This window comes from Dipodomys spectabilis, unplaced genomic scaffold (assembly GCF_019054845.1).
Source record: "Dipodomys spectabilis isolate Male_0828 unplaced genomic scaffold, ASM1905484v1 ptg000656l, whole genome shotgun sequence".
NCBI lineage: Eukaryota > Metazoa > Chordata > Mammalia > Rodentia > Heteromyidae > Dipodomys > Dipodomys spectabilis.
In genome coordinates, this window is record NW_024871333.1 from 476,224 (window position 1) to 503,593 (window position 27,370).

Genomic DNA, 27,370 nt, shown 5'->3' on the forward strand with positions numbered 1-27,370 from the left:
GCCCCATTCTTCTTGAGTCGGCTCTTGTACCCCCTCATCTTGCTCGCTAGCCTTCTGATCCTCCCGTCTCTCTGGGATGAGCTCTCCTTCATTCCCTCCAACCTATCTTTGGCTCCCTCCCCTCCCCTTGTTGCTTTGAGTGACTCCCCCTCCATTCCTCTATTCCGTTCTTCCAGTATTCTGTCCTTCCCTCCCTCCCTCTGTCTACCTCCATCTACGGGACCATACGTCTCCATGTTGAAATGGTGAAACAGGTCCACTGAACCCTTGTACCGAAGCATTGCTCCCGTTCCCTCCAATGGAATAGGATGCCAGCTGTGACCTTTCTTCTTATTGGCCCCCCCTCTTCCCCCCCCCTCCCCCCCCCCCCCCCCCGCTGACACTTATTCTTATCCATCGCTTTATCATTCCCTTGGCCTTTTCGGCCACTGGACAGGAGGTAAATTAGATATCTGATATCATTCGCTCAGTAGACATACCTGAATGGGTATCACACAGATACCACTGGCGTCAGGTGGTTTCCGTGGATCGGGAACTGGAGCTCGGAGTCACGACATGATTGTCTTAGCCCTGCCCCAGGCTCTGTGGTCACTTTACCCTGCTTTGGCGTCCTCCTCCCCACAGTCCTGCCGTGCTGTGTAACTGCAGCCTGCAGATAAGGGAGAAAGGAGGGAGGGAGGGAGGGTGTGAGAGATTGATTGATTGATTGATTGGTGATTGATGGGAGGGAGGCTTAGGGCATAAGCAAGTTCAGCACACCCCAGCACACCCCAGCATGCTCTCTGTCCACACCACCGGTGTGGACCATGTGTCCCCCCCCTCTTCTCCCCCCCCCCCCCCCAGTGAGAGAATGCACCTAGAGGTTAGAGCCTGGGCTGTGGGCGTGGGTGCCAGAATGGCGTCCTCCTCCCCTTCCCCCTCCCTCCCCGCCATGACATCTTCAGCTTTGACAGCAACACAGCAACCATCCTGACGCCACTGTTTCCAGAGCAGAAGTTCACGGTAAACGTTTAACCGGGCTCCACCAGAACTTTCTGCCAGAATTCTCATTATGCCTTTGTACATGCACATGAGGACCCCGTTCCTCTGGCGGGGGGGGGGCGGGGGGGGAGAGGGGGAGATGGGAACTTCCAGAAAGCATTTCCCTCTAAGTCCCCACCCCCCAGCCCCGCAGGAGAGCTCTCCGCAGTCCCCCAAGAAACTTCCCTCCATCCCCCCTCTCTCTCTCTCTGCCGTGGACCGGTTTACGGCCCCTGTGTGGTCTCCTCCGTGGGCAGAATGTAAAGAGCCCGTCTGGTGGACTTCACAGGAGACCGCGCTCCAAAGCAGATTCAATTACAGCTCCAGAGAGGTGACAGTGGCTATCACAAATCTTGGATTTGTAGAATTAAACAGAACAAAGGAGTCTGTCCCCCGGAAGGCTTGGAAATGAAGGTGGCATTTTTTTTTTCTTTTAAAGAAAATATATTCCAGACGCTCGATCCCTCCCGGGCTCGGTATTCCTTCAGCGAGGTCCTGGGGTTGGTGGGGGGACACTCTTTGTTCTGGGGGGGCAGGGGGAGGCTCTCCCATGGCTTTTCTTGGTTCTGTGAGCCAAAGATTGCCCCTATGCCAGAGTTCTTAGTAGAATCTTCTGGAAGCCCAGGTCTGCCCGGTGGGCTTGTGGTCAGCAAGGGCTGTCGGTGTGACTTGTCCCTTTCCCGTCCCCTGTTCGGCCCGTGTGGGTTGCATTTACCTCTGCCTCTGTCCCACCTGGCAGAAACATTTGAATAATCGCAGAGATGAGTTTCTGCCTGGGGTTCCCCCCCCCCCCCCCCGCCGGCCCCGACCCCGTGAAGTGTCTTCGGAGGAGTGTATTATGCAAATTCAGCGTGTCATGATGATCGTGATTAGTTCTGCGAAGTGGAGATGAGGAGGGAGGCAGGGAGAGGCAGGGCCGCTCCTTGTAGGGAGTCTTCCTCAGCTGTCAGAAAGTTGGGGGGGGCGGGGAGTGTGGAGGGGGGCGGGATCAACTCAGCAGATCTCATGCCCGTCATATCCCCTGTGGTAGGGTAGGGCTCTCAACCCAGCTCAACCTCAAACTGGGCAAGACACCAGCTTGCTTGCTTTTTTTTTTTTTAAATCTAATTTCATTTTCTGTTTGTACCAGTCCTGGGACTTGAACTCAGGGCCCTGGGCGCTGTCCCTGAGCTGCTTCTTTTGCTCAAGGCTGGCGTTCTACCACTTGAGCCACAGCAGCCACTTCTGACTTTTTTTTTGGCAGTTCCTTGGAGATAAAACAGTCTCGTGGACTCTCCCGCCCGGGGTTGGCTTGGAATCTCCCTCCTCAGATCTCAGCCTCCTGACAAGCTAGGATGTTCAGGCGTGAGCCACCCTGGTGCCCAGTAGACAGTGCTCTTAGTTCTCTTTATGTCTGGGTGCTTTTCAATGTGCACCTCCAGCCCACCAGGGGCAGTAACGCTAGCTGGGTCACAAGCTAGCGAGGAAGACGCTCTATGGTTCCTGTTTGCGCGGAGGCCCACGGAGATGCCCCAGCCTCTTTCTGACCCGGGGCAGGTTGGTCCTGGATCCCCTGGGGCTCAGCCCTGCTCAGACCCTGAGCCTCTCTGGGCTCCACCAGTGTCCCGAAAAGCTGGCGTGGCCACTCACTTCTCAGACCCTGGAACGTCCCTAGGGCCTGTGTCCGGGTCTGGCTCTGGTTGCTTCTATGGGGCAGGCATCTTTGGGACAGTGCCCTGGCCGGCGAGAACACCGGAAACCTCCTTCCCCAACATAGTTCCCTGTTGTCAGACGTGAACAACAGCCTTTTGGCTTTAGTTATCCAGAGAAGGTCTCACGTGGTGGTTGTGGTTGTTTGGCTTGGGGAAGGCCTTGGATGGTGATCCTCCTATCTCTTCCTCCTTATAGCTAACCGTCCCCAGGCCCTGGCGCCACACACACACTGGGGGAGGGGGGTGGGGGGGGAGGGCTTGTGATTGAGATGAGGACTCACTTTCTTTGCCCAGGCTAGCCTTGAAACCATGATTATCTGATTTCCCTCATCTGAGTCGCTGGGCTTACACGCGTGAACCATCACCGCACCTGATCTGTCAGGGGCCCTGGAGTCCCCTGCGGAGTCTTTGCGGGCACGTGATGGACCACGTGTCTGGGTTTGGCCAGCGCAGAGGGACTTGTGGGAAGGCGGAGATGGGGGGGGGGGGGCGGGGAGTGGCTGAGATCAGGGGAGTTGACTTCCAGAAAGGGAGAAGCGGACAGACGAGGAGAAAACGCTTCGTGTTTGTCGCCGCACCCCGAAGATTTCAGGAAATAAGGGCTCCGGGCCAGGGGACCCTCGCAACTCACTCTAGTTGCTTGCTTTATTTGCAGAAACGTTAATGGACACCAGGACAGCCACTGCGGAGCTGGGCTGGACGGCCAATCCTGCTTCAGGGGTGAGTGTCAGACCAGCACCCCTGCATTCTGCTGTGTGTGGGGAGGCCTGGACTCCACAGAGCAGCTACGGCAGAGCCTTTCCGGGACCCCTGTGCGCGTGGCGGGGGGGCCAGAGGCAGGGGTGTCTCCCGCCTGAGCTCTGCAGCCTACTCGGGTGATACTGAATCTCTCTTCACACAACCCCTCCAGAGGCACAGGCTCTGGCTCCTGTGTGGGGACAGGGAAGCCGGCTGGGGGGGGGGGGGGGGCAGATCAGAGGCCACAGAGACGCCAGGCCTGGAGGGAGGGGGGAGGCCGGGAGGGAGGGAGCGTGGGAGCTCAGGAGAGCCTAGGCTTTTGCTAGAAGTTTGGTATCAGGGCAGGGCCTTGAATTCAGCGCCTCACTTAGCTTGCTGGCTCCCACCTGGCACTCTACCCCTCAAAGCCACGCCTCCAGCCCCTCCGGCTGGTTGCTGGGTTATTTAGAGATGGAGTCCCGCACGGGCGGCCTTCCGTCCCGGCGGGCCTCGAACTGCGTCATCCTGCAGATCTTAAGTCTCCGGAGTGGTTAGGCCAGCGGGCGTGAGCCACCGGCGCCCGGCTAGAGAAGCCGGTCCCATCTTCACGTACCTGGAGGGACTCCACGTTTACAAGGAAGGGGGCAGCCTCTTATCCTGTCTGTGGATCAGCTGTGTGCGTGTGTATATGTGCACACTTGGAGACACGGGAGAGTGGAATGGACAGGCGTGACACAGGGGTTGACCAGAAGGCAAAGGTACACGGGTGGCTGTTTTTTTTGGGGGGTTTGTAAGTAGGAGTCTGATAGGTGGCCCGTGGAGAGGGTGGGAAGGAAGCAAGGCCCCCCTGGGTCCGGCAGGAGAAGCAGCCCGATTTCTGGGGTCTGTGTGTCCGGCCCGGTGAAGGGCCGCGGCTGCCATGCTGACGGAGATGGGGGGCAGGGTACCCCCCCTCCATGTCATCCCACAGGAAACGGAGGGACGAAAGGTGAGGAATACAAAGGGGAGCACCCGCCAGCTAGATTGTGCAGCGCGCGGGGGACAGAGGCGTGGAAAGGGACCCCTGGCAGCAGCTGCCTGTGGAATGGTCTGAGGCGCTCAGATGACCCATGGGGGACCACCCCCCCAATACCCAGAGCAGACCAGGGGAAGCCGAGGAGGAGGGAGGAGGCGGATGATAAACCCTGTCCCTGGCTCGGACAATCTGGCTAGCTTAGGGGTTGAAGGATGGAAGAGGCAGAGGAGCTAAGGTGTGTGTCGGGGGGTGCGGGGGGCGCTGCTTCCTTTCCCGTGGGGTTGTGAAGCTGGTCTGGGGCAAGGTGGTCCTGGGCTGCTTCCTCGTCTTTGCCAGACCGCCCAGCTCTCTCCGTCCCTGTGTTTGGTTGAGCCGTGGTACTCCATGTTGTTGGGGAGTGGGGGGGGTGGGTGGGGACGGGGATGTCTCCAGCCAGCAGCACAGCAGGTCCGGAGTACACAATAATCACGCATGTGCCCGAGGTCCCGCCCGAGGGACGGTTCTTATCTGATCACAAGCCAAGTGGTCTCACCTGCGCTTCTACGCCGCCGCTGCGGCCCTGACCGAAAGCACCTGCCCCCGCCCCCCCTCCCTGCCATGCACCTGTGTCTAGAGATAGAGGGATGGAGGGGGGGAAGAGCAAGATCTGGATTGAGCTGGTGTTTGCCCAAACAGGGAGCGAGAACCAGGGCAGAGTCAAGCCAGAAGCCCAGTTTCCTCTTCTCCTCAGTGGGGTGACTGTGGTGGACCAGATTGAGTCTGGTCTAAGAAGGTGTCCTTGCTCTATGTACTTAGGAAGCGGCCGGCGCGTCCCCAACCCTAGTCCGCAGGGCTGCGTTCCTTTCTTGGACTCCACCGTGCTCACAGACAGAAAAACCCGAGTTACTTTAGTTAGGGAAGATCCGGGAGACGTTTAGCTGTGGGCCAGATGATGATGATGATGATGATGTTCTTCTTGTCGTCACGTATTGGGATTTCAAGGCCTGCTGAGGACAGGAGGTCAGAGGGGGCAGGGCAAGTGGCTCTTTTTCTTACTCTAGTGCCACATTGTGTGGCGGCTCAGGGTGGCGTTGGACCGGGTGGCTGATTGCCAGAAGCTGTTCCTCATCTTGCTTTTTTAGGTGGCCAGTGATAGAAAACTGCAACTTGATCTTGAAGGAAATAACCTTGGCTCATGGAACTGGAGGGTCCCAGTGCACAGCTCTGGGATTAATCACTGTCTCTCTGTCTCCCCCCTCTCCCCCCCCCCCCCATTGCTGGTTCCACGCAGAGACTCTCCTCTTGGCCCAAGAGTACCTCGGATTGGGTCTGAGGGACTTGGTCTGAATCCCCTGTCCATCCCGAGCCAATCCGGAAAGTAGAGAGCGCGTATTGGCTCCCGCGGAGTCTATGGCTTGAGCACAGCCAATGAGAGCCTGGGAAATGGAAGAGTAGGCGGGACTGATGCCTCAGAGGGAGTCCTTTCCAGGCGCTCTGTTCCTAGGAATTATTAGTACAGCTTTCTCAGCCAGTCTCCCCGCTGCTGACCTCTGACCCCCCCCAACCCCCCCCCCCATTCCCTCCCTCTACCCTCCTCCTCCCCTTCGGTCTCCAGGTAAACCACTGAGAGTCAGAACTCCACACCCTAGGCCTTCCCACCCAGTCTTCCCCTCTCTCTCTCTCCTCCCCTCTCTCCACCAAAAGGCCTGTAATTAGGAACCATTAGCAGGCTCAAAACAGCTTTCCTACCTGAAACATCCTCCCTAATTGCACTCAGCAGAGCTCTTCCCTGGCTATCAATGTCACTTTTATGAAGCAATGAGGAGCAAAACACCCCGAGGCACTTAAAACATTTTATATGTATATATATATATAAAATCTAGGTCTTTCAGGAATGGAAGTTTGAAATCACCTGCCTGACAGACAGTGATAGACAAAGGGGGGAGGGGGAGGGAGGCAGGCTGGAGAAGGAGGAGGCCGAGGCGAAGCCCGGGCCTCCTTTCCTTTCGGAAGGAAGATTCAGATCCTTGATAGGCAGAGGATGTAGTAGGTGGGGTACTGGGTGGGGAGGGGAGGGGAGGAGTTGGGGCCAAGTGGGTAGGAAGGCCAGGGCCCTGTCTACCCTGTGGTGGTTCTCAGAGCTTTAGATGAGACTTTTTTTTTGGAGGGGGGAGGCGGGGTCTGTGTATGTGTGATCGAGAGAATGAGACACAGGCTCATTGTAGAGCATGAATTGTTACATGCTTTGGATGTGTGTGTGTGTGTGTGTGTGCGTGCGAGTATGGGAGAGGGCTAGTCCCTCAGCTTGCACATTTCAGGAACTCTCGGAGTCGGGGTGGTTCCCAAGAACCTCCCTGTCAGGTTTATTTTCCTGTTTGTTTATTAAGACATGTTTATCTTCTTGCTCTGGAGAGCAGCTTTACGGGTTGATTCTCAGCAGAAACCTTGCGGACATTTCTGTCCGCAAACTCCCGAGGTCCTCTCCGAGTCTGGGCTTTTTGTTTTGGTTTGCGTTAGCCTTTTTACCCCACGGATACTATTGGCGTTAATACAGAGGAGGTGGGGAGGATTTGGTTGTGGGGTTCCCTTTTTTGGGGGGGCAAACCCCGTGGTTGAGCCGGTGGTAGTGGTAGAGTTGACTCCTCAAGAGGCTTACGTAGGAGTGGACGCACGGAAGGATGGACCCGCGTCGCGGGTCAAACGGATGGGACAAGAAGCCCGTTTCCCCCAGCCTCCCCCCACCCCCCCCTGTGGTCGCCCAAGCTCCAGGCCGGTCTGGTTCCCAAGCGGAAACCTCCCCATGCAGAAGGGAAACGCCACCGCTTCCATCCTGGGAGTCACTCCGCAGCAGCCTTTCCATCAGTGGAAGCTTGGGTCTGAGCCTCAGCAAGTATGAGGCAGCTGGGGCCCCCCGAGGCCCCCCGCGGCTCCCACCCCTGCCCTGTCAGGCGAGGCCTTGTTGGGCCGCAGTGAGAGCCACATTCAATCGACAGCTTAAGATAATCACATGTGTGAAGCACGGGGATAATGGCAGCTGAATACCCTGCCACCGTTGCTATAGTGACCAGCCAAGCATTGGTTTCCCCCCCCCCCCTCCTCCCCTCTCTCTCTTCTTCTTTTCTGGACTTCCTTGTTACAGGGCTTGGCTAGTGGGGCGACGGGGGGGGGGGGGGGGGGGATGAGCTTGAGAAACAGGAAAGTGTGGGGGGGGAACAGAGTGGGGGGGGGGATGGAGGGCCAGTCCATTATCCTGCTCTTTAAATACCCCAGCTGGAGGTATTTTCAATCTCCACCGAGACAGAGAGAAACAGTGTCTTAATCCCCAGACCCCTGTGAATTATTTAAAGGGATCTTGTCAGAAGGATGAATCTGTCACTTGTCACTGTTACAGTGTCAACAACAACGGGACAGCAGTGGCGGCGGTGGTGGCCGAGGCATCCATCGCCAGGGCCCGAGGACCCCCAGCTCCAGGCAGGGCCTGGTACGCAAGGCTGCTGCCCGGTAGAGGCTACGGGAGGCCTGGGAGCCCCCTTCCCAGCCTGCGGGGGTGCGTCCCCTGGTATGATGAGCCTGTCAGGCCCCTGAGCCTCAGCTTTCCCCGCGTAGCCGTGGCTCCTGTGGTTATGGGAGCCCTGACACCCGATTGTCCAGGTTGAGGGGAAGAAGCCAAGGCCCATCCAGTTCCCCAATAACCGAGCTGTGCTCCGGGGAAGGCCGAGCACGCGTGGAGATTGCCACGGTGCCATTCCCTGTCGTACATCCTGGCTCTGCATCGGCCAACCTCCACGGGAGGCCTTCCGAGGGGCCGGGCCTCCAGAAGAGTCGGATGCACGGCCGGTTAGCATTAGCGCCCAGGGGCCACGGTAGTGTGGGAGGAGGTGCCATTGGTGCCTGCCCAGCTGGGCACACCTGGGGAGGTAAATTAAGCAGATTGGGGGTGGCGAGGGGGAGCTGCTAACTCAAGTCCTCAGGGGAACCGTTGAGTCGGAAGCTGCCTTGGTTGGTTGGTACACTAAATGATAGATCCCACCGGACGTGTAGGAGTTTATGCCCCACGGACCACGTTTTACATTTTAATTAGCCGCCGAGCTCGTCTACTATCCCAGCTCTCCTCCAAGCTCAGAGTCTGCTGTCTGCACACCAGAGAGCTTCACGCTCTGGTGATCGTGTTCGGAGAAGGTCCCAGACGCCGGTGGGGCCGGGCCCAGCTTTGCTTCCTATAGTCTGAGCTGCTGGGTGGTGCTCGGCTTGCAGGGATCACTGGCTGGGAGGAAGAAGGTCCACCCTGAACTCGGCCCGGAGGAAGCTGGGCAGACTCCCCTGACATGCAAGGGAAGGTGGCTGGTGGCTGTCTCTCTTGGGCCTGGAAGGAGAGGAAGTGTGGCTCTCTCTGTAACCTAGGCTTGATTGAGCTGGTTGGCCACGCCCTCCAATGACTCAGCCGGAGGGGGGGCTTAGGATGCTGCTGATCCCCATAAGAGTGGCCCTGATTGGCACTCAGGTGGGTTGGCAGGTAGCCGCAGCCGGCCCAGGGCTAGATGAGTTACACGGGCCAGGCTCCCCCCCACCCTGGCAAGGTGAAATAGGACTCAGTAGAACCAGCCAACCGAAGTTCAAAGAATCACCGGCGGCTGTAACCGGGACAGGTTGGAATCGACCCGGCCCAAACCACATCTCCTCCTACTCTTCTTCCTTACTCTCCTAAGCCACGCGTGGGTCTCTCCCAGCTTTCCCAACGATATGGCAGGCCATTCTTCCTCTGGACAGTTTGTTCTGGTTCCCTTGTGCCTAGAAACCACCCCCTCCCCTCACCCCACCTCAGGAGAGAATGTAGAGAGAAGAGATTAAATACTGTTTTTTGTTTTTTTTTTTTCCTTTTTTGTCGGTTGTGGGGCTTGGACTCTGGGCCTGGGCGCTGTCCCTCAGCTCTTCAGCTCCAGGCAAGCGCTCTACCTCTTGAGCCATGGCCACCACTTCTGGTTTTCTGGTGGTTCATGGGAGATCAGAGTCTCAGGGACTTTCCTTGCCCGGGTTGGCTTTGAACCAGGATCCTCAGATCTCAGCCTCCCGAGTCCTAGGATGACAGGCGCGAGCCCCCCGGCGCCTGGATGAGCTAGTATTTCTTACCTTGCTCGTCCACCTCTTCACCAAAGTCGGCTCCACGTGATGTTTGTCCATTTCACATCCGGGGTGGCGGTGGGGGCTGCCCTGGAAGGCCGTGGGGATGGGTAGGAGTGACACCCATGGTAAAAAGGACCCGTCCACCGAGCAACTGCAGATAGTCAATAGGCACTGGGAGCCACAGACCCTTAAGCAATTTGAACAAACTAGATCTCCCAGCCACCTGGACGCCGGATGCCTCTTTCCTATACATCAAAGTCATGGTCTGAAAGGCTGAACAAGTTCTTTCTAATGAGTGCCGTTGTTTTCTTTATTATACTTATCTCAAGGACAGGTGATCTATTTGCATCATTAATAGCGTCCTTTCAAAGGCTGTTACGACTCAGATTGTGCAAGGCTGGTTTGTCCCCCCCCCCCCCCCCACCTTCCACCCCAGGGAGAAGCTCCTATGTTGGCATCTACAGTCTTCCACAGAGGTCCAGGGACTGAGGTGGAGCAGAAGAGGCTCTTCCAACCTAGTTGAGGGCTGGGCACTGGGAACGTAGTTCCCTCCGGTGTGAGAAGGTCCATGAAAAAGATGGATATGCATTTTAGAAAACTCATAGGGGCGGAAGAGTCGAGGAAGTCTGGCATTTAGGCCGGGTGGTAGAGCTACCGCCCAGCAGTCTGAGGTCTGGCAGTGAGCATTCTGGTACGCCTCAAGTATTCCTAATTTCTGCTTTTTTTAAAATTGTCTGAGTTTGGCCCTTTTAATTTATCAGTTTGTCAGTGGTGGGGCTTGAACTCAGGGCCTGGGTGCTGTCCCTCAGCTCTTTTGCTGTACCATAGTGCCACTTAGTGTTATCAGGTGGTTCATTGGGGATCAGAGTCTCAAGGACTTTCCTGCCCAGGCTGGCTTTGAACCACAATCCTCAGATCTCAGCCTCCTGAGTAGCTAGGATGACAAGCGTGAGCCACTGGTATCTGGCTTTAATATTCTTTCTCAATATTCTGTGTGTGTGTGTGTGTGTGCACGCATGTGCACGCACTGGTACTGGGGTTTGAATTCAGAACTTGGATGCTGTTCCCTTTTTCACTTAAAGCTGGTGCTCTACCACTGAAGCCACAGCTCTACTTCCAGCTTTTCGTTTTTTCCCTTTTTTAGCTGGTTAAATGAAGGTAAGAGTCTCATGGACTTTTCATCCCGGGCTGGTTTCGAACCACCATCCTCAGATCGCCGTCTCCTGCGTAGCTAGGATGACGGGCGTGAGGTGTCCAGTGCCTGCTTTCATGCTTATTTTAGCTTGCCCGATTCCTCATCTATCTCTCCTGCTTCCGTCCCAGGCATGAGTGGATAAAATGCCTGTTTTATAGCACCTGTGTCATGTAGCTAAATGCGTGGAATGATTTTGCTTATCGAAATGAACTAATAAATTAGTCAAAACAATTCTCTGCCCTCAAGGAGTTCATAGCCTGGGAGCAGAGACCAAAGTCACACGCACATGCGCGCACACACACACACACACACAATTAAAGAGTGGTTCAAAGCAGTGTACGAGCCAATGCTAAATTGCGTGGAATAAATCCAATCATTCTGTAAGCAGTCAGTAAAGACAGTGGCTGGAGCGAAGTTGGCAAAGCCATCATGGTGGAAGGAGGGTCTGAGCCTCCGTGAAGGCAGTATCTGGGACGGGAGCTCAGGCCTGGCGGGGATCTGACCCTAGGACCACTCCTGAATGTCTCCGAGCCTCCGGGTGTGCACATTTGCTAAGGGAAGATCTCAGGCACCTCAAGTGAGATTCGCCTAACTTGTCATGGAGGTCAGATGGGAGGGGAGGAGGATGGGAGAAGGGAATTAGGGTCAGAACGTAAGCCAACCTGAACGTAAGCCAACGTGGCCGGTGAACGGACCTGCTCCTACTTAGCTTTCCACATCTCTTGCTTTCCCGCCAATTTTTTCTCCTTTTTCCCCCTCCTCTCCCTGCCCCCTTCCTCCTCCTCCTCCTCCTCCTCTTCCTCCTCCTCCTTCTCCTCCTCCTTCTCCTCCTCCTCCTCCTCCTCCTCCTTCTCCTTGTCTTCCCCCTCCGCCCCCTCCTCCCCCCCTCCTCTTCCTCCTCCTCTTTCCTCTCTCCTCTTCTCTTGTAGTTGGATTTGAATTCAGGGCTTTTGCTAGGCAAGCCCTCGCATGGCTTGGGCCACGCCTCTGGTCTCCCGTTCTTTTTTTTGTGGGGGTGGGAGTTGTGGGGGTCTTGGGACAGTCTCAGACCACACAGTCTTCCTATGTATGCCTCCCGTGTACTTTGGATTCTAGGCATATGCCACTCTGCTTGGCTTGATGGTTGAGATGAGGGCTCAACTGTCTTTTCCCCCTGAGCGAACGGCAGTGTGTGAGCTGCAGGTTCGTCTATTTCCTACCTCCCGAGCAGCCAGGAGAATGGGTGTGTTCTGCCGCTGTGATACCTGGCCACTCCTTTTGCAGGGAACGCAAGAGGGAGGCCAAACAGGAGGCATAAGATCCAGAAAGGCGTGCTGGAGAGGAGGTGCACGTGTAGGACGCAGAAGACGTGCTTGGCTGACGAGACTGATGGGCTGATCTTCGGGTTGGGAAAAATCAGATTGTCTCAGGGTGGAGTGCTGGGCCCAAGGCTTGGATCCTGTCTCGGTGACAGGAATGCTTCCTCGGCCACTTGGTTGGTCCCTCTCTACAGGCCATCCCTCGGGTAAATATCCCTGGTCTGTCCACAAAACAAACCTGGTTAAATGAATGTTTGGTACTTAGCTTTGGTGGATAAATAAAGAGGTGAGAAAGGGTGTCCTTGGTGTCTGTGGGTGATGGGCCTCGGCTGGACGTGGTAACAGACTCCAGTTTTTATACTGTGATCATTTTTTTTTTTGGCAGTCGAGGGGTTGAACTCTGGGCCTGGGCGCTGTCCCTCAGCTCAAGGCTAGCGCTCTACCACTTGAGCCACAGCGCCACTTCCGGTTTTCTGGTGGTTCATCGGAGATAAGAATCTCACAACTTTTCCTGCCCCGGCTGGCTTTGAACTGAGATCCTCAGATCTCAGCCTCCTGCGTCCCTAGGATGACAGGCGTGAGCCACCGGCGCCCAGCCTGTGATCTGTTTTACATGCCGTAAATGTACTCATTTTAAGCGTAGAATTATCCTAGTAAACCTTGCGGAGTTCCTAATCATCATTACAATCCTATTTTAAAATACTTCTATCAGCCCGGGAAAAAGATTTCCTTCCTCTTCACTGGTAGTCATTTCTCATTTGAATCCCAGGCGCCGGCAAATAGTAGCATGCCTTTCTGAATGTAGATTTCATTCTTCTCAACCGCTTTCACATGTATGGAACCGAACGTTACGCAGTCTGTGGAGACAGCCGGCTTCCCTTCGCTGCCGGTCCGTGTCTGCCCGTTTGTGGACATGAACAAAGGTCTCCAGTGCCCGCATTCATGAGCAGTGGCTCATGATGATTGTAATTCTAGCTACTCAGAAGGCTAAGATTTGGAGGATCACGGGTCTAGGCTAGCCCGGGCAAAAAGCCCACTACGAGACTCTGTCAACAATTAGGCTAGAGTGGCAAGTGCATAATAGGAAGATTTCGATCCTGTCACGGGACGGGAACCAACAAGGTGAGGCCTCTCAGGGAAATAGAACACATTCCTTGTTGCAACGGCTGACATTGATCATCTTTCCATACGTTGAGGTATCTCTGTGTCTTAGTGAACAGTTTGCAGACACTCTTCACCTATTTTTCTATTACTGTGATGTGGAATTCTCTTCCTGCATTCAGGAAGTACACATTTTATCTGTGATGTCAAAAAAGTGGGTCCCCCCCCCCCCGCATAGTTCTTCTTTTTCGTATCTTTCTGATGTTGCCTGGAGTTGTTTCTGATTGAAAAAGTGGAGAAAATCGATAGAGTTTCAGCATTTCCTATCCCAATTAATATATAGAAATGATTCCCCTGGTTTCTTCTGTTACTTTTTTATTATTATTTTTTTACGGTTTCATTTTTAATATTTTAAGTCTTTGACTCTCTGGGAGTGTATTCTGGAATAAGGCATAAAAGTATGGACGAGTTAAACCTTTTCCAGGTGGTTTCCCAGTTAGCAGCAATTTCGATTAAAAACAAAAAAAAGACTTACCTTTTTAAAAAATCCACCTACCTGAGTTTAGAACATTCCCAGGGTTGCTGGGAGGAGAAGTTAGCGCAGGGGCTCGTAAGAGCTGTCACTGGCTCGGGCATCCGGCAGCAGGCCTGAGCTGGTGGTGTGGTTCACCCTGCTCTCTTACCGAGTGGTGTTTTGTCTTTTTAGTTCTCCTGCCAATCTGATAAAGCACGCTACTGCGAGCCGCTGTTCCTTTAGTGGGAGGAGATAATTACAGGAAGGAATGCAGGAGAGAGCGTGCCAAAGGTCTGCAAGTGGAGGCTGAGAAGTAGCCTCTGGTCCCAGTGGGAGACCTTGGAGAACTCGGCTTTGGGGCGAGGGCCGGGGAGGTGGAGGGGAGGGAAGTGAGGAGATACGGCAGGGACCAGAGCCAGCACAGGTTCAGGGAGAAAGAGATTTGGCCCCGTGGTGGGGTCATCTGAAACTGAGCAACCCATGGTATGGGGTTTTCTACCACTTGACTAGAAGGAGAGGGGGAAAGGGGTGGTGGTGTATGTGTCCTGAAGGATCTGAGATGCTCAGAGGCTGGGAAGGGAGACAGGCCTGGTGTACAGAAAGGGTTCGTGGGACACATGGTCCTTTGGGTCTGGTCTGTGCCCCCCCTCGATGTTAGGCTCAATGAGAGCCCAGAGATTGTCCCCTAAAATACCTCTCCAACTGCCTTCCCCATGATCTCCAGGTGCCTTCGACCCCCCTGTCATTGTAACTGAGGCCTCTTTCAAAAACCCAGTCCTGAGCTCACGCCTGTCACCCTAGCTACTCAGGAGGCTGAGATCTGAGGATCCTGGTTCAAAGCCAGCCCCGGGCAGGAAAGTCCATAAAACTCTGATCTCCATCGAACCACCAGAAAACCGGAAGTGGCGTCATGGCTCAAAGTGGTAGAGCCCTAGCCTTGGGCAAAAGAGCTCAGGGACAGCGCCCCAGCCCCCTGAGTTCAAGCACCAAGACTGACCCCCACCCCCCAAAAAAATCCCCAAACCAAAAAAAAAAAAAACAAAACGCACACACACACACAAAGTCATCTGTGATCAGTTGTGTTCTTCCTTCCTAAAGATCAGCAGTGATGGCACAAATCTCCCACCTGATGTACTTTCTGCGTAGTCTTAGTCCTCCCTCCGCCAGGTTTATTACCCTCCTCTACCACGCGGGATTCCAAAGGCGCCAGCCAGGTTGCTTTGGTCCCACCCCGGGGCCTTTGCCCCTGCACGTCCCCAGGACACGCACATACACACGCCTCTCCAGGTTAACTCCTCTCCATTCATCTCCTCTCCATTTGGAGGCTCTTCCCCAAAACTCCTCAACATATCAGGTACTGTCCCCCCGCCCCCTCCCCAAAAGCTTTCTTGACACCCTGTAATTTCCCCTCACAGCAGTGATTACCCGCAACTGTAGTTAGTTATTTTACCACTCGCTTGCTAATTTCTGTCCTTTTCCCAAGATTATATAAACTTGGCGTGTGTCTGTATCCCCCCTGTGGCTAATGGAATTCCTGTGATAAAGCTGGCCTTCAGTAACTTCTTTTTTTTTTTTCTTCCCTGCCCACTGATGAATGGGGAATAGTGAGAGATAACCAGCCAGCAGTGAGCCCTGATTCCAAGTATCATAAACAAACAACAATGTGTGTGGCCCCCCCCACACAGGGAAGGCCACATCCTATCCTCCATTAGCCAAAAAAATAACCTTTTCTTCGAGGCGTCCCATCCTAATTACTGCCTGCGTCTGGAACGCGTCTCTCCCTAGTCCAGCCTACTCCTCCGATCACTTATCTATCCAACCCTGGTGGCACCCGCTGACAGGAGAAGAAAGGCAGGGAGGAGGCAAAATGGAGCGAGAGACCGCATTATGGCTTTCCTCAAACGACGGGGGACGTATTTTCCTTTCTCTGGAGTTCTTTCTTCTCTCTCTCTCTGGATACACAGCAACGCAGCCCCTCTCATTTTCCTTTTTAAATTTATTATTTCTTCTTTCTTTTTTGCTTTGATCGCTCCCTCAGGAGCTGTCGCCGAAGCAATGAGATCTGTAGACGTTTACAACTCGGGGGTCACCCGGCCGTGCTCCTGCATTTTACAGATGCGAAAACTGAGGCCCAGAAAGGTTAACGCCGGCAGCAATTACCTCCGCGGGGTCTTATAAAAATGCTCATCAGCGTCAGTTGTTTTTTTTTTTTTTTTTTGAAGATAAATGTTCTCCCGGTACCCCCGGCTACGCGTGCGCGGCTGGTGACAGCCATCTCCCGGTTACCGTAGAACGTAAAGGCGGACGGCCGCCTTGCTACGCTAAGCCCGACGCAGGCCGCTCCGTGCCGGTCGTCTCTCGGTGTTGGCCTTGGGTGCTCGTAGACTCTGCTCCCCGCTGGTCCAGCCCCGGCCCTCCACTGGGTAAACTGAGTCGCGTTCACCTGTACACTGCTGACCCAACTGGAACAATGGGTGGAAGCTAGAGAGTCCCAACCACGGCAGAACAGTAGAAGAAACCTGTCCTTTCTCTGTGTGTGTGCGTGTGTGTGTGTGTGTGTGTGTGTGCGCGTGTGTGTGCGTGTGTGCGTGTGTGTGCGTGTGTGTGTGTGTGTGTGCGTGTGCGCGTGCGTGCGTGTGGTGTAAGGTCCATGGAGAGGAAAAGTTTTGTAATGACTCAGGATGGGGGAGAGTAGATTTGAAAACTTGATGTGAAACACTGTCAGAACCTCCTCCTCCTCCTCCTCCTCCTCCTCCTCTTCCTCCTCCTCCTCCTCTTCCTCCTCCTCCTCCTCTTCCTCCTCCTCCTCCTCCTCCTCCTCCTCCTCCTCCCCCCCCTTTTTTCTCCTCCTCTTCCTCCTCCTCCTCCTCCTCTTCCTCCTCCTCTTCCTCCTCCTCTTCCTCCTCCTCTTCCTCCTCCTCTTCCCTCCTCCTTCTTCTCCTCCCTCTCCTCCTCCCTCCTCCTCCTCCCTCACCTCCCTTCTCCTCCTTCCCCTCCCCCTTCTCCTCCTTCCCCTCCCCCTTCTCCTCCTCCTCCCCCTTCTCCTCCTCCTCCTCCCTCTTTCACCTCCTCCTCCTCTCTCTTCCTCTTCCTTCCTCCTCCTCCCTCTGCCTCCTTCTCCTCTTCCCCCTCCTCCTCCTCTTCCCCCTCCTCCTCCTCTTCCCCCTCCTCCTCCTCTTCCCCCTCCTCCTCCTCTTCCTCCTTCTCCTTCTCTTCTTCCTCCTCCTCTTCTTCCTCCTCCTCCTCTTCCTCTTTCTTCTTTTCCTCTCCTCCTCCTCCTTTTCCTCCTCTTCCCTCCTTCTCTTCCCTCCTCCTCTTCCCTCCTTCTCTTCCTTCCTTCTCTTCCCTCTCCTCCCTCTTCCTCCTCCCCCTTCTTCCTCCTCCCCCCTCTTCCCCCCTCCTTCTCCTCCTCTCCCCCCCCCAATATGAACCATCGACGCTTTCCTCACTCCCTGAGTTAACACCATCCGACATTTCTCCTCCTTGCGTCTCTGCTTGAGATTTGCCCACCCTGGGGTTTAGTTCGCTTCCTTAATTAAAGTTCCCTCTCAGAAGCTTCCCCATCCTTAACGTCTTCCGAAGATGTTGGGAACGGGTTTGTGGAGAAACTGGCAAGTTTTATGCTCGCGTGGGTTTTGGAGCTAGGAGGGAGTTTTCCCACGGAAGTGAGGCGCGGCGATGGGAGAGCATCGCTGGCTCAGAAGCGTCCCTGTCATGAGACCTCTGGTCCACAGAGGACGTGGTTAGCCCGCATGGCACCCGCCACTGCTCCGGCCCACGCGCTGTGGCACAGATGATAAGAAGCTAGAGTTGCAGCGTGCAAGTTGTGAGCTGGGTGAGGGCATGCTTCCTAGAAGAAAGCCTGTTCCGTTTGTGGAGCGTTACGAGTGCCCAGCAAGCGTGAGGATCTGAGGTCAAATCTCTGCTCCCGTCAAACATGAAAATAAGAGGGGTTAAAAAAAAAAAAAGGTAACCGGTGCGCCGGTGGCTCACGCTCTGTCATTCTAGCCACTCAGGAGGCTGAGATCTGAGGATCACTGTTCAAACGTGAGACTCTTACCTCCAGTAAACCACTCACAAAACCGGAAGTGGCGCTGTGGCTCAAGCGGTAGAGCACTCGCCTTGAGCTGAAGAGCTGAGGGACAGCGCCCAGGCCCAGAGTTCAAGCCCCACGACCGACCCTCTTCCCCCCCCCCCCCCCAAAAAATGGTGTGGCAGATGGGTTGTTTGTCAAGTCAAGCAATGGGGTGGCTGAGCTCCTCAGGCCACATCTGGTCCAGGCTCTCCTCTCCGCCACCTCCCTCCTTCTGTCTTCTTACTCTGTTTTTTTTCTCTTGTCCCATGTGTGCGCGTGCACGCGCGTGTGTGTCCGCGGCTGGCTGGCTGGGCACAGTGGGAAGAAGTCAGCGGCTACGACGAGAACCTGAACACGATTCGGACCTACCAGGTGTGTAACGTGTTCGAGCCCAACCAGAACAACTGGCTGCTCACCACCTTCATCCACCGGCGGGGGGCGCACCGCATCTACACGGAGATGCGCTTCACCGTGCGGGACTGCAGCAGCCTCCCCAACGTCCCCGGCTCCTGCAAGGAGACCTTCAACCTCTACTACTACGAGACCGACTCGGTCATCGCCACCAAGAAGTCGGCCTTCTGGTCCGAAGCTCCCTACCTCAAAGTGGACACCATCGCGGCCGACGAGAGCTTCTCCCAGGTGGACTTCGGGGGAAGGCTGATGAAGGTCAACACCGAGGTCCGGAGCTTCGGGCCCCTCACGCGGAACGGCTTTTACCTCGCCTTCCAGGATTACGGAGCCTGCATGTCTCTCCTCTCGGTCCGCGTCTTCTTCAAGAAGTGCCCCAGCATCGTGCAGAATTTCGCCGTGTTCCCCGAGACCATGACGGGGTCCGAGAGCACGTCCCTGGTGATCGCGCCGGGCACCTGCATTCCCAACGCGGAGGAAGTGGACTTGCCCATCAAACTCTACTGCAACGGGGACGGGGAGTGGATGGTGCCCATCGGACGCTGCACCTGCAAGCCCGGCTACCAACCCGAGAACAGCGTGGCCTGCAAAGGTAAGCCAGGGGCCTCCGAAGAGAGCCACCTGTCCGTCCGTCCTTCCTTCCTTCCTACTTTGGGACTTTCCCTAGTTTTTGCTCTGGGTCATTCCAAGATAGAACAAAAAGAACCTCAGGGTTTCTTCGCAAGCCCCGGAGAATTTTCTATCCTCACTGCTAGACTCGATGAGTTCCCCGATGTGTCCAGCCTAGCTCTTCTGTGTTGACGCTGGGAAGTAGAGATGGGAGAGAATTCTGAACCGTGGAAAATAATGCAGCAGATGATGATTCTTTTTAATTTGGGAACACACACCTTCTCTGTGTCTGTCTGGCACACACATACACACACACACACACGTATCCTGTATCGGTCTCAAGCTCTGGGGAGAATGGAGTGTTTGGATCGCCCATAGACAATTCACTCCAAAGGTAATTGGGAAGTGACTGAACTTGGAAAATATTTTAGTTCATTTCAATGCAGCCCCCACAGCGGTGAACTTGGTATTGAACCCATGTAGCTCATTAACTCGAAGTCCTCGGGCTTGGCTGTCTTTCCCGGGGGCCGAGTGCCAGGCCTTGGAAGGAGATGAGGCGGCTGGGACGGGGGTGGGGGTAGGCGGAGTTGAAGGACGCCGCAGAGTGACGGGGTTCTCTGGGGGTGCGCGGGCACTGCGCGCTCCTCCCCACTCCCCTCCGATCCGCATAAAAATGCGGGGGACTCATTCTGCTTCGGGAGTTGGATGGAAGGGTCTGGAAGCCTCACAACTCCCGTCTGGCTCAAGTTAACAGAATTCTGGGCCCGGGGCCGTCCGGGATTGGCGAAGAGTTCACGGGTCTGCATGATGACATCTTTTTTTTCCCCCCCTACCTTCGGAGGTTCTGATTGTTTTTAAGAGGACAATTTCCAAAATGGCGACCTTGACCGTGGGGTATTCTCAGCCCTTTGGGGGTCTGGGGACTGTATTACCCCATTCAATCTTACGATCCCATTGGAACCACCCCCCCCCCCCCCCACACACACACACTCTGCCTGAGCACTCGACCGGCTCATGCCTGTTAAACTCCCCCCCCCCCCAACCAACGCCCCGTTTTACCTTGCTCCCCAAATCCTTGCCAGCCAAGTGCTTGGCACGGGATCACTATCGGCCACAGGCTGTACAATCCCATGAACTGAGCTAATTGCCCGGGCTGGGTCCCTCACACAAGCTTTTCAGAAGCCTGCTGGGAGCACCGAGCTGCGCCTTTGTCTCTTTATTGGATTTCTTGGTTCTGGTACCCATGATGGATGGCGTGGAAACAGAGGGGAGAGACGGCCAGAACCAGTCATGAATCAACAGAGACAGTTTAGAAACCAGCCCAGCCTGGTTCCTGGGTTGGCACTCCTGGGGGCGGGGGGAGAGGCCAAGGGTATGTGTGTGTGTGGGGGGGGGGATGGAGGAGGCTGCCTTTATTAGCATTCTTGGGGTCTGAGTGGAGGCCAGGATGCCAGGCTTAGTCCTTAAAGACAGGGGTGCAGCAGCTGAATCCATGCACGGGTGGTTTCCAAGGACTCCCACGCTGTACTTGCTGGCCGGGGTCCTCTCGTAGTTCTCATTATTTTCCATGCAAACCTTCCTCCCCCCCCCAAAAAAAAAAACAACACTACCCACAAACTCATGGCAGGAGCTGGAGGAAGCACGGATTGGTTCTGATTTAATTGGGACTCTGGGAACAGGCTCTCATTTCTTTGAATTAATTGGAGCTGTTCTGGTTGTTGTTTTTTTTTTGCTTTGGTGGGGTGTGGGGGTACGTGTTCGACTGTCCACGCTGTTTGTCAGTCACCCCCACGCCCCGCCGCCATGATTGTCCTAGAAGGGCTCGTGGGGACAGATTTTGTAAATCCAGGTCGTTTCTTTCCCTCCTTCCTGTCCTGGTTTTTGGTGGGTGTTTCTCATCTCTGACGGAACCTTGCACGCTGGGCTTGTCGAAGGGTGGAGGTAATGAGGGGCTCGGGGTACCCTCACCCTGCCGTGGTCGATGTCTGGCATCTCTCAGGGCTGGGGGGTGGGGCCGGGCAGCCAGACGCCGTGTTCTTTGGCCCCATGTTCTGTAGCTGAGCTGAGAACCCTGGGAAGGTGGAGGTAACTCCCTGTTCTTTTGACGTAAGAACGTCATGTCACATCCCACGGATGCTCTGTCTTCAGTACTGTCGGCATCTGGTCCCTTGGCGGTTCAGATGGACTTCACTGCCCCAAGACTCCTAAGGGACCGCTCTGGACTCCCCACGCTCTCTGGTGATGGGGTGAGAGACTGGTGGCCGATCCTCGAGAAGGTTCTCGAGGCTGCGCCCATGGCTCATGCGTCATCCTAGCTACTCGGGAGGCCGGGATCTGAGGATGGCGGTTCAAAGCCAGCCCGGGGCAGGGAAGTCCGTGACACCCTGAGAATCAACCACTCAGAAAACCGGAAGTGGCGCTGTAGCTCAAGCGGTAGAGCGCTCGCCTTGAGCTGAAGAGCTGAGGGACAGCGCCCGGGCCCAGAGTTCAAGCCCCACAACTGCCGAAAAAATAAGGTTGTCAACCCACTTTGTGTGCTGGACTGTGCTGGCAGGTAGGCGCTGAGAAGTTTTCAGAGCGGTTCTGGGGACGGTTTCCTGAGAACACTCAGCCATCACAAGGCCAAAATTAGGGAGAAAAAATAGTGGATTCCAGAAACTTGGCAGAGGAGAAACAGTAAACATCTTTAACAAAACTTCCCTCTCCTCCTCTCTCCCTCTCTCCCCACGTAGCCTGAAATTTGCTGTTCTGGGAGGTTGGCTGCCTGGATAGTTCGTACTTCCATCTGATAACATTTTTCTTTTCTGGGTATTTGCATCTGGGACTTCACATGAGTTGACTCTTACAGTGGCAAGGAAAAAAATGTCCTTTCTGTTTCTGGTTGCATGTCATTATATCGTTTTTTTCCACTTTTTTTTTGGTTTTTGGTCGGTCGTGGGGCCTGAACTCTGGGCTTGGGCGCTGTCCCTCAGCTCTTCAGCTCAAGGCGAGCGCTCTACCACTTGAGCCACAGCGCCACTTCCGGCTTTCTTGAGTGGTTTACTGGAGATCAGAGTCTCAGGGACTTTTGTGCCCGGGCTGGCTTTGAACTGCGATCCTCCGATCTCAGCCTCCTGAGTAGCTAGGATGACAAGCGTGAGCCACGGGGGACTTCTTTTCCTTACATGGTTGCTTTCTCTTCCCCACGTGAGGACACTTTTTTTTTTGCCCTCCCTCGCCCTCCCCCATTCCACCTTGGTGATTTTCTACCTCCATATAAATTCCTTCACGCCCAGGAAACCCAAGGGACATTTTGACCCTTCCAACAGTTTCTGCGTCTCTGTCGAACCACTGAGACAAGTCCACTTTGTAAGCTTGGGGGAGTTGAGATGCACGCATCTGCAGGATTCGATGGTGGAGGGGAAAGCAAATGTGTCTAATTTAGCTGCTCTTGGCCAAGAGAAAAAAAAAAAAAAAGAGGCTTTCAGGGTTTATTTCCATCTCCCCGAGGGGTGCCGCTCCCAGCTCTGGGACTCCCTGCTCTCCTTATCTTGAGGTGTTGAAAGAGAAGGGGGATGTGTGAGGGAACATGCACCCACACGCGTGTGTCCACGCACGCACGCATCTGTGTATTCACACGTGGGCACGAGTCAGGGCACTGCGATCACCCGGCAGCAGCCACAGCCGGCTGATGGGTGGGAGCTATAGCCCACAACCACCACGGCCTCCCCACAAACCCCCCGGGGAGACCGGCTTTGCCCAGGGAAACGAGAGCCACCAAGGCCATTAACACCAGTAGCCGTGTAAGATGAGCTTCGTAATAGGATTTCCCAGTAGGCCTACTTCATTTAGAAACCTCTCAGGCCTACCCCCGCGCCCCGTGGCGGCCCCGTCCAGCTCCCTCCAGAGAAGAATCCGATGTAATTGGCTGGATGTAATGGGCTGTGACACCAGACTCGAACAACAGCACGCAGAGCTGGAAGGCTGTTCCTTCCGCAGTGCCCCCCCCATCCCCCCCACTCCCCCCCCTGGCGGGCTGGGCGCTGGTGGTGATTGTAAGAAGAGGGTTTTTTTTTTTTTCCTGGGGTCTCGATCATTTGGTTCTCTGTGCCTGAACCACCCACCGCCATTTCTGGTGCTGACCAAAGCCGTGCGGACTCTTTCCACGTCACGGGGGCGGGGTGTGTAGCTGCCGAGACTTGATACAGCCCGCTCACCCCTGACTTAATTAATCCGCATCATGGTGGGAGGGGAAGGGCCTTGAGGTGTGTCGTCAGCTGACCCCAGCGTCATCCGTTCTGTGGAGAAGGATCTATGAACAGGTCCAGGGAGTGGTGCGGGGATGGGCTTGCATCTCGTCTTACTGGTGCTAACGGGGCAGGCCAGGAAGCCTTTCCGTGCACTAGTGTGTGTGTACAGATCCCCGGCTGGTTATTCTTGAGCCCAGGATTAGACAGCACAGAGGCCTCTCCTCTCGAGACTCAACCATCCTAAAAACTACATGTTTGGAGCCGGGCGCCGATGGCTCATGCCTGTTCATCCTAGCTACTCAGGAGGCTGAGATCTGAGGATCGTGGTCCAAAGCCAGCCCGGGCAGGAAAGTCCCCCGTGAGACTCTGATCTCCAAGGAACCGCCAGAAAACCGGAAGTGGCGCTGTGTGGCTCAAGTGGTAGAGCGCTCGCCTTGAGCCGAAGAGCTGAGGGACAGCGCCCAGGCCCAGAGTTCAAGCTCCACCACCGACAATAACCAAAAAAAAAAAAAAAAAAGCACAGCGTGTGTTTTCAGGAAGTTCAGCTGTCCCCTCACAAACGCTTTTCTTAGGGGAGAGACTGGGCAGAGCTTGACTGCTCACTGTTCCAGAGGTGGGAAGTTCAGGTTCGAGGCGTGGGCGGGGAGTTCAAGTTGAAGGCGAGGGTCGCCTCCTGCCACCTCCCAGGGCAGAAGAGCAGGCTCTGCCCTCTGCACCCTGCCTTCCTCCCCTGGATGGGGTGAGGTGTGGAATTGCCTCTTTAACTGGCTGTTAACCCTTTCAGGACCCCTCACCATCACCTGGATTTGGGAGAGATGCTTTCATACCGTGAGCACTGGACCATTGCTCACCTTCCCGGCCCCCCCCCCCATTTACCTCCCCGGCAATCTCTCCCTACAAAACGCTAACGGCCTCCGGGGCGCAGACTTCCTCTGGTGGAGGAGAAATCACTGCTTTCCGCTCCGGATCACCCAGATGGGGGAGGGGGGAACAAGAAGTCTAAGCTTGCTGCCTCCGCCCCGGGGCCCTGGGTTTCGCGCTGGTAGCCCCGGCTGGCTCTGTGCTCCCTGCTCTTGGCTGCTGGCTTCCGTGTTGACAGAGCTCGCTCTGCAGCTGTCACAAGTGGAGAAGGGACACGCCGCACACACGGGGAGCAAGTCTTCACCGCGCTAGCAAGGCTTTTGTACCGGAGACACTGGGTGGGCCGGTGGGGGGGGCGGGGGGGGATCTCGGCCTTTGCTGAGGGACAGGTGCGCTCTGCTTTTGGAAGTCCTGTCTCTCTCCTGTTGGTTGAGCCAAACGCCTGAGAACCGGCTACCTGCTGAGGCAGTTGAACCCATGCTCCTCGCTCCATTTCCAGGGCCGACTGACAGGGCCTGAGTTAGAGTCCAAGAAGCATCCAGAAGGCTGAGAATCTTACCTGGACACCTCCAGTGTTGCGTATATACACGTATATTACATATGTAACATACATATATTACATACATCACATAGAACACATATAGTAGATATATTACAGGCATTACATATATTACATATATCACGTAATACATCATAGATATATATTATATATAACATCACATATAACATGTATAGTAGGTATATTACATATATTACACATATCACATACAGTAGATGTATATTACATATATAACATCACATATAACATGTATAGTAGACATATCACATATATATAACATGTCACACATATAACACATAGTAGATATATTACATGTATTATGTATATCACATATAGTAGATATATTACATATATAGCATCACACGTAACATGTGTAGTAGATAGATTACATATATTACATATGTAGCATAGCACATGTGTAACATGTATAGTAGATAGATTACATATGTAATATCACATTTGTAACAGTAGATATATATATTACATATATAACACAACACGTAGAGTAGATACATTATATATAATATATATAACGTTACATATATTGCATATATATTGTATATATATACATATACATATATATGTATATACACACTTCTGCAGAGAAGGGGCCATTACATTTGTCCACTCAGGATGTCAGCCCACCCTAATCCCACCCTCCCCAAGGGGGTTTGGCCTTAGCTTTTCCCCAGACCCCCTTCCCACTCGACCCGGGACGGTGCGTCCCGTATAGCTGTGGGTAGTCCTTTCCTGCGGCTGTTTTATCGCATCCGACTCCCCCAACTCACCCTTCATTTATCTGCATTTAGATTGTGTTCCCAGCTCTGGCTCTCTCTGAACGACGTTCTGCCACATGAAGGCCGGTCGGTCTCTCTCTTGTGCGCTCTCTCTCTCTGTCTCCCTGTCTCCCTCCCCGCTCTCTCCCTTACATGTAGGTGAGCGTGTGAGAAAGCCATCCATTAATTTACCGGGTGAATATTTACGCAGGGTGCGTAATATTTACGCCAAAGCACGTTGTGCTCCGACCCGAGGACCCCGCAAAACGGCCGAATCGGAGCGTAGACGTGTTTAATGTCGACAGAGAGCCCCAGATCGTCTTCCATAATAAAAGTAGTTTTCTACCCATCTGCGCCCCTGCCAAAGCTGGGTGGGGCCCCCCGTGTCCCCAAGCCCTTGCCAAGAGGCTCAAGTAAGCAATCATTTTTTAAAAATCTCCTCCAATCCGATAGGTGAAAGACTCCTCCAGCTTCGGTTGGCATTTGTCCGGCCGTGAGGGATGTGGAATAGTGTTAGGATTCCATAAATGCTCCTACCTGGGGGATCCCCCCCCCCCCCCGTGGATGTGGCCCACCTGCTTTGTCTCACTCCCTCTCTGTGCTATGGCTGTTTCTATTGTTTTTTCAAATCCTGTATATCGGGATTTGAATTCAGGGTCTTGCATTCGCTAGCCTTGCTGGGCTGGCGCTCTACCACTGGAACCGTGTCTGGCTTGGTGTTGTTTTTCCCTTGTGGGCTGCTTTTGGAGGTAGGATCTGTTGTTGGTCTTTGCTACCTGTGCTGGCGTTGAAGTGTGATCTCGTGGATCTCCGCCTCCTGGGGTGCTAGGATTCATTCAAGGCGGGCAGGAGCCATGGACAGCCAGCCTGGCATTTTGAGACCGGCCGCCTCCCTATTTTGGTGTTGTCCTGACCCTGGGAGGGGAACTGTCTTCAGGCAGGTGGAGGCAACTAAGATGTCCCTTCCCCTTTCCTCCCCTCCCTTGTCCTCCCCTCTCCTCCCCTCCTCTCCCCTCCTCTGCTCTTCCCCTCCCCTCCCCTCCCTTCTCCTCTCTTCTCTTCCCCTTCCTTCCCTCCTCTCCCCTTCCTTTTCCTCCCCTCCCCTCCCTTCCTCTCCCCTCCCTTTTCTTCCCTTTCCCTCCTCTCCCCTCCCCTCCCTTCCTTCCCCCTTGACTCCCCTCTCCTCTCTTTTCCTCCCCTCCCCTCCCTTTTCCTCCCCTTCCTTTCTCCTTGTCTCCCCTCCTCTCCCTCTTCTTCCTCTCCCCTTCTCTCTTCTCCCCTCCCTTCCCCTTCTTCTCCCCTCCTTTCTTCTCCCTTCCCCTCTTCTCCCCTCCCTCCCCTCCTTTCCCTGCCCTTCCCCCCTCATCCCTCCCTCCCTCCCTCCCTCCCTCCCTCCCTCTCTCCCTTCTTTCAGCACTCTTCTTTTTAAAGTGATTGTGTTCAGGATAAGAATGAGTCCCTTGGGCTGGGAAGGTGGCTCAGTGGTAGAGCGCTTGCCTTGCATGCCTGAGGCCCTGGGTTCGATTCCTCAGCACCACATAAGCAAAAAGAAAAAAGCCGGAAGTGACGCTGTGGCTCAAGTGGTAGAGCGCTCGCCTCGAGCTGAAGAGCTGAGGGACAGCGCCCAGGCCCAGAGTTCAGGCCCTACAACCGACCCCCCCCCCCAAAAAAAAGAATGAGTCCCTTTAAAGGAAAATAATAAAATAATGAGCTACAAACCTGGCATAGACACACGGCAGCCAGAAGCCAGGAAGGTAACACGCGCAGGACTGCTGTTTGAGAGCCCGTTCCGACTTGCCTCCTTTTCCTGGAATTAGGAGAGCAGCTGGCGTGCCCCCGCCCCCCATCCCACAACTTGAACACGGAGCAAACTTTTCTTTTTTTCCGTGTGTGTGTGTGTGTGTGTATACATGTGTACATGTGTGCATGTGCTGGCTTTGATCTTGTACAGAAACGCTCACCTACCTTGGCTGTCATTTATCAAGCACTTACTGTGTGCCCGGGTGCCCTGACAAATTCTTATGTCTGGGTTCTCTCTTACCTCCCGACAAGAGCTCGGTGAGGCACAGATCCCTCATCCTCTTTTCCTCAGCCAGAGACGGACAGGAAAGATCACGTTTCCCCCAGAGTCACAGGCTCCAGACACAGCCCGTCACCAGGGGGTCCGGTTCTCTGCTCCTCCCAAGCAGGAGAGCCAGGATT

The 27,370-nt window shown here is 54.7% G+C and overlaps 1 protein-coding gene across 1 annotated transcript in view; it reads left to right on the forward strand.

The window, feature by feature from the left end:
• Window positions 1-3,372: 3,372 nt before the first annotated feature.
• LOC122101345 (ephrin type-B receptor 1-like) overlaps window positions 3,373-27,370 on the forward strand; it is a gene marked incomplete at its 3' end in the record, with an annotated part of 112,981 nt that continues 88,983 nt past the window's right edge. The window contains exons 1-2 of the mRNA XM_042671723.1: window positions 3,373-3,431; window positions 18,045-18,726. Coding sequence (XP_042527657.1) covers window positions 3,375-3,431; window positions 18,045-18,726 — 739 coding nt within the window. The remainder of the gene's footprint in view (window positions 3,432-18,044; window positions 18,727-27,370) is intronic.